This window comes from Oncorhynchus clarkii, chromosome 33, assembly GCF_045791955.1.
Source record: "Oncorhynchus clarkii lewisi isolate Uvic-CL-2024 chromosome 33, UVic_Ocla_1.0, whole genome shotgun sequence".
NCBI classification, from domain to species: Eukaryota; Metazoa; Chordata; class Actinopteri; order Salmoniformes; family Salmonidae; genus Oncorhynchus; species Oncorhynchus clarkii.
In genome coordinates, this window is record NC_092179.1 from 14,281,776 (window position 1) to 14,297,558 (window position 15,783).

Below are 15,783 nucleotides of genomic sequence, written 5' to 3' on the forward strand. Positions count from 1 at the left end.
CAATTTTCATAATGTTCAGCATCCTGCTCTGTTTTATCTGGCCTATAATCTTACGCAATATTCCTTTTTTTATATCACATGTCAATATTAGGCATCCTATAAAAGCCAATGGCATGCTTGGGAAAACTGCCAGTGCCACTAAGATAATGCTGATTCATTCAAGCAGGAGCTGCACAGCTTAATGTCAGGAGCCTTGGGTTTACCTGGGAAAAACCCATGGGAGATATTATTTATTTGAATGAAGACAATGTTTGTAGGCTACAGTAACTAATGACCTGACCTTTTCCATAGCTGTTTACATTCCACCACAGAGTGAGGTTGGCACTAAAACCGCACTAAATGAGTTGTGTTCTGCCATAAGGAAACATGAAAACGCTCATCCAGAGTTGGCGCTCCTAGTGGCCGGTAACAGGGAAACTTAAATCAGTTTACCAAATTTCTATCAGCATGTTAAATATGCAACCAGAGGGAAAAAAATTCTAGACCACCTTTACTCCACACACAGAGACATGTACAAAGCTCTCCCTCGCTCCCTCCATTTGGCAAATCTGACCATAATTCTATCCTCCTGATTCCTGCTTACATGCAACAATTAAAGGAAGCACCAGTGGCTCAGTCTTTAAAAAAGTGGTCAGGCGAAGCAGATGCTAAACTACAGGACTGTTTTGCTAGCACAGACTGGAATATGTCACTGGCTTTATCAATATGTGCATCGGGGACGTCGCCCACACACTGACTGTACATACATACCCCAACCAGAAGCCATGGATTACAGGCAACATTCGCACTGAGCTAAAGGGTAGAGCTGCCACTTTCAAGGAGCAGGACTCTAACCTGGAAGCTTATACAAAATCCCGCTAAGCCATCCGACGAACCATCAAACATGAAAAGCGTAAACACAGGACTAAGATCGAATTGTACTACACCGGCTCCGATGCTTGTCGGATGTGGCAGGGCTTGCAAACTATTACAGACTACAAAGGGAAACACAATCGAGAGCTGCCCAGTGACACAAGCCTACCAGATGAGCTAAATAACGTCTATGCTCGCTTCGAGGCAAGTAATACTGAAACATGCATGGGAGCATCAGCTGTTCCGGATGACTATGTGATCACGCTCTCCACAGCCGATGTGAGTAAGACCTTTAAACAGGTCAGCATTCACAAGGCCACTGGGCCAGACGGCAAACGGTACCAGAGTCTATTTGCACCCCCCCCCCCCCCCCCATACGCTGCTGCTACTCTCTGTTATTATCTATGCATAGGCACTTTAATAACCCTACTGTACCTGCATGTACATAATTACCTCGACACCGGTGCCCCTGTACATTGACACATTGACTCTGTACCAGTACCCCCTGTATATTGCCCCCCTATTGTTATATTGGGTTTGATTTAGACCTTCAATGTCTCTGGCCCACAATCCAGTCCAGTTGGTGGCGGTAATGCACTTTAAAGTTGGTTGCCAACGGCGATATAAATTCCATAGAAGAAGAAGAAGAACCACGCCTTCTGCAACATTCACTTATTTTTCTTTCTCTGCACAGCAACAGTTATTTATTCGTGCTGTGCTGAAAGACGTTTTAAAAAATATATAGATTTAGATTTAGCAGGAACGCCTAGCTTTAAACATGGGGGTAACCAGATTAACGCGTCATATGTTTTTATGGAGTATGGCAATTATTTACATGTTTGCTTTTGCATCCCTCTATGTCCAGATACCAGGTAAAACAACATTTTACTTGCGCCAATTTGTTAATTGTAATCTAAGGAACTTATTATTGGTTGACTGTTGATGATCATAGAAAAGCATTCAGCTCTGCATCTTTGAATCGGGTGGATTCCACTTTTTCCATATGTTTAGCTTGCTTCCTCATATTCCAACTGTTGCGATTCTGATGATGAACTGATTTGTAGTTGCATCTGATCGGTAAAGTACACCGGGGATTGTAAATATAAAATACTGTCAAACGAAGTAGCCTAATATGTTTATCGAATGACCACTTTCTGAGCTAGCCGGTGTTGTTGGGACTGATCGGGCGAGCTAATGACAACTTCCACGTGCTAAGCTTTTTCGCTACATTCATTGCCTTTGCTACACTGTTACAACTCATGCACCGTCACTATAGTCTAGGCCTAGAAAATGAATTAATTTTGATTGAATATTCCGTTTCAGATACTTTACATACACAGATCTATATTGGTGTGTTCGTATTTATTTATAAACATTAACTAGCTGTATACGTGAATGACTTGTTATAGAATGGTCCCTCACGTACTAAGGGAAATCATACATTAACGTAGGGGAGACTTAGCCTAGTAAGAACCATCCTGAGCTCGCAAGTTCGTACGAGGCTAGGGCAGGTTGGCTTTATAAAGGAGAGTGAGGCCGGTTGGCAGCGATGGAAGTGATGTGGCCTTTCATGCTATGGCCACGTCCTGACATTACTGGTCGTTATTGGACAGATGCCCGTTTAGATATTTACTTGGGGCAAGTGGATGTTTTCTTTGCACGGTTGCTTTCGTTGCCTTTTTTATGCTTACATGCCGTCTTTGAGGGTTAGGATTTCCCTCCAGATTGTGCACACATCAGTCCAAGTATTCGAGCTTGGCTCAGACCCCTAACAGTATACAATCGATCTTGTAGTATCATTTTCATTTTTTCCCAGTCTAAATACAAACTTGTAGTCATGTTGATTTGCCATCACTGTCAACTTTACTTTGTCATGCAGCCATCTTATTAAGCAAATTGTATGAGAAATGTACCAAGGTAAAATGTGTTTTATATTGAATATTGGGTTGCTATTCGGTTTTGTCTCCTCAATAGCTATTGAACCAAACATTCCATTATTATGAAAATGAGATATTCTGAATCGGGGGAGGATTGACAAAAATCCACTGCTTATTCTTATTACGGACATTTAGATTTTCTTTATGGGGGATTTAAATGTTCAATAGTTTTTCTATGCAAAACACTCTATGACTTTGAAAATGGTTTAGTCATAATCAGGGGAGCTGATTATACACTATCTTCAATAGCTCTTACACGAAGCGTGCCATGATTATGAAATTGATATATTCAGAATCAGGGGGAGGATGGACAAAAAAGCATTTTTGTTTGTGTAAAGAAAAGTACAAACAATACACCTTGTATTCCAAAACGCCTGAAACCGGCGTCCTACGCAGGATTTCTGACTAGACACCGGCAAATTGTAATCATCGTATACTTCCTCTGATGTTGGTTTCAGGCGTTTTGGAATACAAGGTGTATTGTTTGTACTTTTCTTTACACAAACAAACATGTATTTTTGTCCATCCTCCCCTGTTTTAAGCAATAAAGCCCGAAAAGGTGTGGTAAATGGCCAGTATACCACGGCTAATGGCTGTTCTTGCACGACGCAATGCATCCCCCGAGGTACCTTATTGCTATTATAAACTGGTTAACAATGTAATTAGAATAGTAAAAAAAAAAATTTCATACACACGTGGTATATGGTCCGATATACCATGGCTTTTTAGCCAATCAGCATTCGGGGCTCACACCACCTAGTTTATAATATAGAATTGATAATTTTCATAGTCATGGAACACTTTGTTTAAGAGCTATTGAAGATTGAAATCGTATTATAAAAAAATTCCAAAATGTGGATTTTTCTCCATCATCCCCTGGTTTAGATAGTATTATCTTCATAGTCATGGCATGCTTGGCTCAATAGCTATTGAGGAGAGAACCAAATATCCAACACAAAACACATTTTACGAAGTGCAAAATATGTGTGCATCCACTTGCAATCCTCTCCATAGTCACTTTACCTGGCAGCAGGTGGCCTAACTGAAATAACACATCTCATTTGACAAGTGCTGGCAAGAGGAGATGCATTGAACATCAATCAGTCATCATTGCACAGTTTAGTGTTTGTTTTACTTGTATTGCTCTGCTTCTCGTCCCAAATGTGAGCATGCATCCAGTTGGTCCACTCTGTGTGTCAGGTATGTCCTAGTGGCACTTCTAGTCTCTCACCTGTCGTCTCAAGTGTACACTAAATACACTAGATTCCAATGAACTGTAATAAGACTAGCTGTATGCTTTCAGTCTTTTTTTATTGAAAAAGTTAGGCCATATTCCAATCAGTTGATCACAATCTTGGCTCAACCCGTAAGCAATGTTATGGTAATGTAATAATATTCTGGAATACCTAATTTAGTGAGATGTTTGAATTTCTGAACTCCCTTCTTTCACATGTTCCATTTGGACTGAATAAGCAGACAGCCCAGATAAAAACAAGTGTCTCGTTTCCACACATACATTGACCTATTTAGCAGGGTACCATAAACCTACTTACTGTAAGTATATGAACATGGCCTCTATTCACTAACCCCATTCCCAATAAACCCCCCCCCCCCCCCTCTCTGTTTTGTTTATCCATCCCTGCTCTTTGTCTCTGTGGCCAGGTCTCTATGGCAATGAGGGGGTCCTGCCTGTGCGCATGGTGGAGCCCCGTGTGAATGGCTCCAAACCAGTGTTGGAGCAGATACATGCCCACCCCTCCCTGCTGTGGCTGGGGCCCCGGCTGGGTCTGGACCTGGACGCCCAGCAGGCAATGGAGCTGCTCTGCCTGGCGGGGGCTCTCTTAGCCCTGGGAGGAGCCTTACTGGAGCCCCTCCGAGACAGCCTGGTGTTTTTCTGCCTCTGGGCCCTCTACCTCTCCCTCTGTCAGGTCGGTGGGTGGGGTTGTCTGTCTGCCATTGGTTTGGTTAGATACTGTACATTAAATAAATGATAGAGTAAATTAATCAACATATTTTTCTCTTGACAGGTGGGTCAAGACTTTCTGCGTTTTCAGTGGTAAGTGATCTGTCCTCTGACTTCTCCTATGGGCTGAATTGATAGAGTGTGACATAGGCTGCAAAGCTCAGACTTTGAAACAAAAAGTATTTTGTTTACTAAAGTGTTTTTGCTGAAGGCAAAGTCTACTGGGACTGTGTGACATCATTTTTTTTTCTCAGACATGGGTTTTACTGCAAGAGCATTAGGGTCAGACAATAAACTGCTATTGGAACCATTTACCAGTAAAATTCACGATCCACTCTTCATAATTCTGTGTTGATTACTAACTACAGTACAGTTGTCAAGTTGAGAATAGAACTGATGTTGAAGGTGTTTGTGCATATGTATCAGTCTTAGACATCATGCATATTTTATAGGGGTAAGCAGACTTTGCATTGAAGGACATCTATCAGACATGTAATATGGTTTTAGAGTTATGGACTTTTAGCTAAGCTTGGAGATGTGCTAGAATTGCAGCACATTTACTTCTGATATCTGTTTGTAGCAAAGCAAGATGGTGCAAGGCCAGGGCCGGCTGCCCATTAGGCAGGATTTGGCGGCCGCCAGTGGCGCCAGATTGACGAGGGCGGCCTTTTCTGAGCTAAACTGACCAAGACGTACCTCAAACAACACATAAAACCTCACATAATTCTGCCCAAAAACAATGACAATTTCTCTCAAACATATGGGCACATGGGAGTTTTAGGTGAACGCTGATGCCGCCCTGTGTTAAGCAGTGCCCACTTTGTCAAAGGCAGGGTTGCAAAATATTTTGCTGGTCCATTCCCAGCGTGCCTCTCCAGGGTGTTGTTGGAGAGATGCATCCACCAACGTTCCGTCACAAACATCACATAGCAGATATAGTCTATGGTAGAAAGAGTATGCAGCCTTTTCTGTAGCCTACAGGCTGGAGATAAAAATGTATGACAATGTAATCTGAGACAGACACTTTTTTTTACATCATGCACGTTTCTCCAATTAGCTTAATGTAAATGGCGCCCAATCAAATTAAAAATGCGCTGACAAGTTAGCGAACACCAAATCCCCTCCCAAAACATTCACAGGAATCAGGACAAATAAAGACCTAAAAAGTATGTATTTTCAGCGTCTGGAAAATACATATTTTTCCACCTCTGATATAGACGTATTTTATTGCGTCATTTCTTTTCGTCTTGCCTAGAGAGCGTCAGAACGGCCAGGACTGGGCCTGTGTAAGGCAGTGGTTTCCACAGCAACAGCAATTGCATGGAGTGGTAAATAGATAACACATAGTTGCCTGGTTTGTGTTTTTATGAGTAGTAGGTATAGGTGTGTCTGAACTGTTTACAGTTAGGTGGCTATCCCCTAAGGCACACCATTTGGTTCTGCATAAAGAGAATGCCAACCTACAACCTGTTTTAAGATGCACAGCTACCAGTATGTTTTGCCGTCTCAGTGCCTCTGGCTCTAACGGGCATTGCTTCTACTAGGCTAACTGATTTCCTGAAAGGCAGTGTCATTGGATTTGAAGCTCAGTGAATATTTACTCTATTTCACTGTTTTGAGCAGGAATTTCATGTAGCCTTCTGGTGCAGGAATTTCATGTAGCCTTCTGGTGCAGGAATTTCATGTAGCCTTCTGGTGCAGGAATTTTGAGTGAAATGTAATCTATTGATTTTAATACGTTTCAACTTTGTAATTTCTTTGAGACCTGAGACTTTGGGTTGTTCGAGGTATTTCAGTGCCCTATACATTATAGTTATGATGTGAGGAGGAGTTGGGATTTTTTTTTACAGGAAAATGGAATTTGATTATTGTCTCATTTGATTCCCTCCCATAGGGACAGCCTGCTGTTGGAGGCGGGCTTCCTGACCGTGCTCGTCGCGCCGCTCAACCTCCTGCGGTGTGTGACGTTCCGTCATCATGACGCCGTGACCTTCTGGCTGGCTCGCTGGCTCCTGTTCCGCCTCACCTTTGGCTCCGGGGTCGCCAAACTGGCCAGCCACTGCCCCAGCTGGTGGGGGCTCACTGGTGAGACGGGGGAACTTCTTATGACACAGAACTGTACTGTTGAATGTACACTGAAGAAAAATATAAATGCAACCATTTCAATTAGTTTACTGAGTTACAGTTTATATAAGGAAATCATTTGATTTAAATGGATTCATTAGGCCCGAATCTATGGATTTCACATGACTCGGCAATGGGTGGTCCTGGGAGGGCATAGGCGAGTGTGGGGGAACTTGGGAGCCAGTGTGAGGGGAAAAATGATGTGTTGACCTTATTGGTTTGAGATTAATAGTTGACAATACATACTTGAATAGTCCTATTAATGTTGTGGTTTTTATGGTCTCCACTCTAGCTTCCTGCAGGTAGTCTGGGTGTTGGGGACATGGGTTTTTACTAGAGATAGCTTGAAGCTGACAATTGATTGATGTCTTGGTGATTATTTTTTTTTTTTTAAAGCAGCCACATTCCAGCCTATCATTAGGGGTGCTTGTGAGACATATGTCTCAGTTCTAACTGGGCCTGCCTTCTATAGATAGAGAGACCCTGAAGGAATAGAAGAAACATTTCCCCCCCGCAGTTTTAGGTTTGGTATTTAAAGACCTGGTATTCTCTGTATGATTCAAGCACTCGGTCCGATAGTCAAGACTGTTGGATTGACGGCTTCTTTATTGCAATAATTAAGCAATATTGAATAAAGATGATTCTTTGAGGAAATGACCGTCTCTCTCACTTGAATAGAATTTTCACCACAGGAGCCAGGCCCAGCCAGTCAGAGTGAGTTTTTCCCCACAAAATGTCTTTATTACAGACAGAAATACTCCTCAGTTTCAATCCCGCAGGTGAAGAAGCCACGTGTGGAGGTCCTGGGCTGGTGTGGTTTCACGTGGTCTGCAGTTGTGAGGCCAGATGGAGTACTGCCAATTCTCTAAAATGACATTAGAGGCGGCTTATGGTAGAGAAATGAACATGAAATTCTCGGCAACAGCTCTGGTGGACATTTTTTTGTGGTCTTCTTTTGTCCCCAGCACAATGTGCACCTGTGTAATGATCATACTGTTTAATCAGCTCCTTGATATGCCACGCCTGTCAGGTGGATGGATTATCTTGGCAAAGGAGAAATGCTCACTAACAGGGATGTAAACAAATTTGTGCACAAAATTTGGTACAAAACATTTTGTGTGTCTGGAAAATGTCTGGGATCTTTAATTTGAGCTCATGAAACATGGGACCAACACTTTACATGTTGCGTTTATATTTTTGTTGAGTATAGCTTCGGGACCGCAACTAAATGGGAGTCTGTAGCGACATTGGGCTGAAATTGGGACTCCTGATCCCAATGTCAGACCAGTTTCCCAACAGACTCTCAATTAGTTGCGGTCCCGAAGCTGTGTTCAATGGTACCAGAAATGTGATGTGCTGTACAAAGACTGGTTAGGTAATGATAACATTGGCTATGATTGTGCATCATGTAATGGGTATGTACCTCGCCCAGCGGCAGTATGCGCATTCGCTTCCATGATGATGATAATGATGATGCATGGAGCCTCACTACACTTCAGTGTTCAGGAAAAGTATAAAACATGTGATCTCAAAAAAGGTGTGCAGTGTTATGGGTCAATCTTTACTCATCCATGTCTCATACACTTCCTCCCCTCTATCACCCCATCAACCCCCTCCCTCTTCCCAGCGGTGAACCACATGTTTGAGGCCCAGGGCATCCCCCTGCCCTGGTCCTGGTTCATCCAGCAGCTGCCAGACTGGTACCTGAAGCTGGGGACTGTCGGTCTGTTGGTGACAGAGATCGCTGTGCCCCCCCTCTACTTTGCCCCCATCCGCAGCCTCCGACTGGCAGCCTTCTACATTCAGGTGTGTGTGTGGTTACACCAGCAGCTGCTAAACACGAGCATGGAAAATGTCTGAAGACTTGAACACACAGAAATATAGGCTTCCAGTTTGTTTCACAGTTTCCACCGTCCGCCTAAATCGCTATCAAGTGTTGAGGTCTGGTTGAGAGAGGAGAGGTTCAGAAAGACACCTGAATAAACACCTACCTACAGTACAATTGATCTAGTCTGTTATCATCCAGGGAATCGCCAGACCCCGATGCTGCTATAAGGCTCTAGTGTGTGTGTGTGTGTGTGTGTGTGTGTGTGACTTTTGTATGTTTGACACCTAACTATACATATGTCTTAAGGGATTTTGAATGTTGCAGGATTGCGACCCCGCACGTGTAATTTGCATGATGCCTTTTATCTAACTATATCTACTGTACCTACTTCTCTGTAACTGATAACCAGGCAACATACCAGGTGAAGTTGATGTTCTTGGGGAACTATGGCTTCCTCCCCCTTCTCTCCCTGGCTCTGACTTTCTCCCTGTTGGACGACGACCATATCAGCTACTGGCTGGGCCACGGCAAGAAGAAGAGAACCAAGAGTATGACCTCATTCTCTTCTTATGCAACCTTCAACTCTCACATTTAACACCAGAGTAGACGTTCAGGCCAGCTTTCTCCCTAATACAGCATTATCCACACCCAGTATGGTGTTTTAAGCTGGTGGAAGGTACTATAAAACACAAAGGCTGTTACAGTAATGATCAGCTTCCTTTCTTTTCCTATTCTGCCTCTCCAGTTGGCCAACATTGACATTACACAGTGAGGGGTGCATTGTTGAGTGCATGCCAGCAGAACACTGGTTCAGTTCCGATGGGTGTCCTTGTGTCTTGATGGTAGGGAGAGGGGAAAAAAGGGAGGGGGGTTATTGTTTTATTCTCGGGCAGAGTGGTCTGATCTGGCAGGATGTCAGGTGTTGTCCTGTTTAAACAAAAGACATCACAGAAGTACTTAACTGCAGTTAACATTCCTAATGTCCTAAAAGGTAACCCCTTAACTTAATTTACAAAGTACGTTTTTAGAAGCTGGACAAAAACAAATGATGGGCTCTGTTTGTGATACTAAGAGTACCTAATCTATTTTTTTTTTTTTTTTTTTTTTTGCAGCCTGGCCCCAAACCATAATGTCATTGCTGGTTGTACTGGCTGTATTCGCTGTCATCATCTATGGAACTAAAGTGCTCTTCACACTGGAGATCGACTGGGATGCCAGGACTATAACCTCCAAAACCGGTAGGTTATCATCTATATACAGTGCATTTGGAAAGTATTCAGACCCCTTAACTTTTTCCACATTTTGTTACGTTACAGCCTTATTCTGTTTTTAATTGCTCAATCTACACACACAATACCCCATAATGACAAAGCAAAAACAGGTTTTTAGATTTTTTTTTGTGCCAATGTATTAAAAAAAAAAGATAATATAAGTAGGTTTTCATCAAGGATCACTCAGCACTAAGGTCTGTTCATATTTGTCTTGATCCTGACTATTCTCCCAGTCCCCCCTGATGAAAAACATCCCCACAGCATGATGCTGCCACCACCATGCTTCACCTTAGGGATGGTGACAGGTTTCTTCCAGACGTGACGCTTGGCCTTCAGGCCAGAGTTCAATCTTAGTTTCATCAGACCAGAGAATCTTGTTTCTCATGGTCTGAGAGTCTTTAGGTGCCTTTTGACAAACTCCAAGTGGGCTGTCATGTGTCTTTTACTGAGGAGTGGCTTTTGTCTCACCACTCTACCATAAAGGCCTGATTGGTGGAGTGCTGCAGAGATGGTTGTCTTTCTGGAAGGTTCTCCCATCTCCACAGACAAACTCTGGAGCTCTGTCAGAGTGACCATCTGGTTCTTGGTCTCATGACTTACCAAGGCCCTTCTCCACCAATTGCTCAGTCTCATGACTTGCCAAGGCCCTTCTCCACCAATTGCTCAGTTTGGCCGGGCGGCCAGCTCTAGGAAGAGTCTTGGTGGTTCCAAATCATTCCCATTTAAGGATGATGGAGGCCACTGTGTTCTTGGGGACCTTCAATGCTGCAGACATTTTTTGGTGTCCTTCCCCAGATCTGTGCCTCGACACAATCCTGTCTCGGAGCTCTACAGACAATTCCTTCGACCTCATGGCTTGGATTTTGCTCTGACATGCACTGTCAACTGTGTGACCTTATATAGACAGGTGTGTGCCTTTCCAAATCATTTGAATTTACCACAGGTGGACTCCAATCAAGTTGTAGAAGTATCTTCTAGGATGATCAATGGAAACAGGATGTACCTAAGCTCAATTTCGAGTCTCATAGGAAAGGGTCTGAATACTTATGTAAATAAGGTATTTCTGTTTTTTACTTTTAATAAATTAGCAAAAAAATCTAAACCTGTTTTTGCTTTGTCATTATGGGGTATTGTGTGTAGATTGCTGAAGAGTTTTTATTTATTTAATCAATTTTAGAATAAGGCTGTAACGTAACAAAATAAGGAAAAAGTCAAGGGGTCTGAATACTTTCCGAAGGCACTGTAAAACAGTATACCTAGTGACCCGGTAGGTTAACACCTATATATTACTGTATATCTAATGACCCAGTAGTGTTTCTCTATTTTATTTCCTGTAGGATGTCAGTCATTGATACATTATGTTCATGGTTAAGTGATTGTCATGTATTTGTCCTGTTTTGTAGCCTTCACCCAGCAGCAGTTTGGCAATTTGTTGAAGCTTGTGACAGGACCCACTATCTGGGTAGGAGTTCTCTCTCTCACCTGGGAGGTGGTGGCAGCCATGCTGGGGTGAGTAGCCTATTTCATACTGAAACTGTATCTGGAATTCAAAGACTGTGGTAGATCTAGTTCCTTTTCGTTGCATTTTCTGACCCCAGAACAGTGGTCTGTCCGATGCAGTGTGAATCATCCTTGTTTTGCGTTAATGTCCACTGATCTCAGATCTGTGTTTACTACCCCTAGGTGTGTGTGTGTTAGAGGGTGCCTCTGGAAGCTCTGGGGCCTCGTCCAATGGGCTGTCTTTGCCTCTGCTGCAGTCGCCGTGTTTGCTATCAGTGTGGTGAGTCACACCTGTCAATCACACTGGGAGCCTTCTGATTGGTTAACTTTTTATTTCGTACTTGCATTCATCTACTGAGTAAAACCCATCTAATTACTTTAAGTCGGTGTTTTGTGTAATAGTGAATCACTTTAATGAAGACGGCATACATCTACCGAATTGGTTTGTTGGAGTTACTATTGGTCTAGTAGATAGCACTTTTTATAAGATTCTCTCTGATTGGTCATGGTGTTTTCCTCATCCCCAGGTGCCCTACTCTTCCATGGAACAGGTGTACAGCAGTAAGATCCTACCGGAGGTGAGACAGGCCTACAGCCTAGTGGAGCGCTACAGACTGGTCAGTGCCTACAGCCTGGACAGCAGGATGACAGGGGTGGCCGGGAGGTCAGAGGTCATCCTGGAGGGCAGCATGGACAAGAACACCTGGACGGTAAGAGAGCGGGGACCAAAATAATAGTTATGGATGAAAAGTTTTCAGTTTATTTTTTTTTCTAATTTCAAAATGTTAGATATGGAATGTCCTCAATCATGTTATCTTCCTCAACTACTTGACTTTTATCAAGTAAAACAATCGGGTATATATTTCTGCAAAAGGTGTATCGTGTGTTTCAATGAACCTTTCCCCATTGGCCCTCTTAGGAGATAGAGTTCATGTACAAGCCGGGGAATGTGGGCGTGGCCCCTCCAGTGGTGGCCCCCCACCAGCCACGGTTAGACTGGCAGATGAGCCAGGCAGCCCAGGGACTGGCCAAACAGAGCCCCTGGTTTACAGGCCTAGTGCACTGCCTACTGCAGGGCAATAAGGATGGTATGTACTGCCCTCTGGGATAATGACTTCTATTTTTCAATTAAAGTATAAGAGCACATACGTCTTTGTTTTAATGAGGAAAGGTTGCATCTGGCAGACTACTTGAATTTTGGCTCCTGGTGGGGGGTTTCAGGCCTGTGGTCTTTACTGGGATCAGCTCCCCCTCCCCCCGTCTATTTAATCTTATTGATTATGATCTTAAAGGAAAAACTGATCCTAGATCAGCACTCCTACTCTGAGACGCGTTATGAATACGGGCCCAGAAGTTGACTGGTATGCGCCTGCTGTGTAAAACCACTAGTCAGTGTGAGGTGGGCGTGATTTACTCACACATTGTAGATCATTAACCGTCCAACAAAGAAGAAATATCAGCACTCACTCAGATGACCACATACCTACATGCTGCCCTACGTCGCTCACACATGACTCTGTATCTCTCCCTGTGTCCCAGTGGTGAGACTGATCCAGACAGACTCAGCCCAATACCCATTCAGCCAGGCTCCCCCGGTCTACCTCCGAGCCAGCCTCTACCGGTACTGGTTCACCCAGACCACACAGGACGGGTGAGCAGCCTACGACGTCCACTACAACAGTGGGTGTGCTGGGGAGAGTGTTAATGGGTTAACCCGTGTGTTTCTTCGATCATTCCTTCATAAAATCAGTTAAGATATACAAGTGAACTTAAATATTCGCTATATTAAGTAATGTTGTTCACAGAATGCCCACAAAATGTGCAGTATGGTATACTTACAGTATGCTAATTGTCAGAATTCGTTAAAGCCACTTGATACAGGTATTCAACCAGAAACAAATCAAATAATTTTCCTATGGTATTGAGTGGTGTATTGGTTGTCTTCCCTGTCAGGTCTGGTCCTAATGAATGGTGGAGGAGAGACTATGCAGAGGAGTTCTATCCTGCAGTGCAGCTGGGTGACCCTACCCTGGAGGCCATGCTCAACCAGCACGGACTCAAGGTAGCTAAGCCTTTTTGCTCAACTGGGTTATGTTTTAACTTTGTATTGGGCTAATAATATCAGTACTGTGGCTTGTGGTAATTTCAGATGTGGTGCCACGTGGCGTGCATCTGTCACATGGCGTGCATCTGTCACATGGCGTGCATCTGTCACATGGCGTGTGTGTATGTGGTGTATAGCCAGGTGTACCAAATCTGATTTCTCAGACACGCATACCAACAACACTCACACTCCTACGTGTCTTTGTTGTGTATGTACATGTGCTTACATATTATCTTATGTGCAGGAGAAGTTCCCGATCCAGCCCAGTCCTGACTCTCCTCTGGCCCAGGTTCTGAGGCAGGTGCGGGGCCACGTTCAGACTCTACCCGGCCACCTGGTGCTCTGGTCCCTCCTGGCCACTGTCGCCACCATCTGGCTCCTCAAAACCCTGCTCTCCGGGGTCCTGGGGGGCCGAAAGGCTAAACCCACACCAGCTGAACCCAAGGCCAAGAAGGCTAAGGACCAGTCAGCAGAGAAGAGTGCCTCGGCCTCCAGTCTCAAAGCAGGGAGGGAGAACTCTGAGGAGAGTAGACGGGATGCTGACAAGAGCCCTAAGAAGAGGAAGTGATGCGGGACTGTTGCCATGGGACTGCCTGTTACGTTCTTGTTGTTGCCCCTTGTCTTGGGATGGAGGGCGAAGAGAAGGGGTGTTACCTACATGTAAATCTCAGGTGTTTCTACAGTAACTGCCAATCCGACCAGCTCTGTGACTCGGAGACCACCACTGTGGCCTTTTATTCAGTCAGTTCTCATCTGTCTCTCACACACACACACAAACACACACGCGCGTATACTGTACATACACAAGCAAAAACCGTCTATCTTCTCTGTGCCTCCTTCCGTCACCATATTCTCAGGTCCGCCTATGGATGAGTCTTCAGACATGCCAGCGGGTGAGTCCCTGACATTACAGTTCAGTGGTGCTTTTACATGAGCTATTTTCGTGCTTTGCCATGTTCTTCAGGGAAGACTTTATCTGAATTCTGGGAATGCATTCATCCATTTTAACGGTTGTTGTCCAACAGCTGTTTAATCTTGTGCTATATCTTTGATGTGATATTCAGGGTCCACAGTCGTGCTAGGCTGAGTGCAGTTATTGTACCTCAGTGAACCCTTTTCGTGGACCGCTGAGATCAGTTTTACTGTATCAGGCAGACTTTTTTTTTTTTTTTTAATGTCAAGTTGTCAAGTGGTTCCATCTTTTGATATCAATACCCGGGCCCTCTATCCCGACCACGAGAAACTGTATAGCGACATCGTCACGAATACTGTATTCTGAGAGCTTTGTCCTGCTAAACCCTTTGCCTTAGAAATCTGCAGATTGCTGTTCTTAACTTCAAAAACCCTTTTGTCGCATTCTTTTGAACAGCTTAAAATGCATAACTGCTACTAACAAATCTCTACATTCCACAGCTGTGTATATTTGAGACGTAGTATTACTTAAGCTTTGTGTATTAGGTTGAAACTTGCTTCTGTCCAATACCATACTAACAGGTCTGTATGTTATGTGACGGAGTCTGTGGCTTGGAGCTTCAATCCTTTATAGTGATTCGACCCGGGCTGATTGTTCCAATGACCAACAGGTGGTGCTCTTTGTGTTTCTGCATTTCTTCATGGCAAATGTACAGAGAGAGACATGTTCAGTGTGAAAGAGCCAGTGACTCTCTGGTAAGGATCTCACCAATGAAGTATGGGGTTGTAGGGTCAGCTACTGAGTGTGGCTGTGTTGGTAGATGTCATGGGGGTGAATCGCTGGGGTCACCTATAAAGAGTAGTAGCAGTTATGGGGAAAAACCCCTAGGGGGATAAAGCGGGCACTTCGTTTTAAAAATATATTCTCATTTTAAACAAAGTGCTTAATTACGGTAGTTTTCCCTCTATAACCACTGCTATTTGCTGTCTGTGAGTCACGGGGGGAACCCCAAGAATTTACCCTGTCTGCTTATGTTATCACACCCTTCAGCCAATGCCACCTTTATGAGGAAGCCACTCCAAGTGGCCTTGACTCACTGACCTGCAGAGTCCTCAGTAGGCAACAATGCCCAAGAGTTCAAACCTACAAACCCATGCTTATGGGGTGAGATCATGACACCAGAGCCAGACTCATTCATGCTCAAGCTTTGCTTCAAATGTGTTATCAACAAAGACGGTTGCATCTGGTTATCTCCGTTTCATACTATTAAAGATTTGAAATTGTGGGTAAA

The 15,783-nt window shown here is 43.9% G+C and overlaps 1 protein-coding gene across 3 annotated transcripts; it reads left to right on the forward strand.

Moving 5' to 3' along the window:
- Window positions 1-1,486: 1,486 nt before the first annotated feature.
- On the forward strand, window positions 1,487-15,783 carry LOC139393065 (lipase maturation factor 2-like). Of its 3 annotated transcripts, XM_071141403.1 has the most exons (15): window positions 1,535-1,724; window positions 3,969-3,989; window positions 4,452-4,717; window positions 4,817-4,845; window positions 6,647-6,837; window positions 8,504-8,682; window positions 9,114-9,252; window positions 9,817-9,942; window positions 11,379-11,484; window positions 11,659-11,755; window positions 12,003-12,185; window positions 12,395-12,563; window positions 13,015-13,126; window positions 13,429-13,537; window positions 13,824-15,783. In XM_071141403.1, the coding sequence occupies exons 1-15, from the start codon at window positions 1,631-1,633 to the stop codon at window positions 14,145-14,147; spliced, it is 2,145 nt and encodes a 714-aa protein (XP_070997504.1). In that variant the 5' UTR covers window positions 1,535-1,630; the 3' UTR covers window positions 14,148-15,783. The 3 variants fall into 3 exon arrangements, with proteins under 3 accessions (XP_070997507.1, XP_070997504.1, XP_070997506.1); XM_071141406.1 differs by lacking the exon at window positions 3,969-3,989 and having other exon boundaries at window positions 1,487-1,724; XM_071141405.1 differs by lacking the exon at window positions 1,535-1,724 and having other exon boundaries at window positions 3,958-3,989.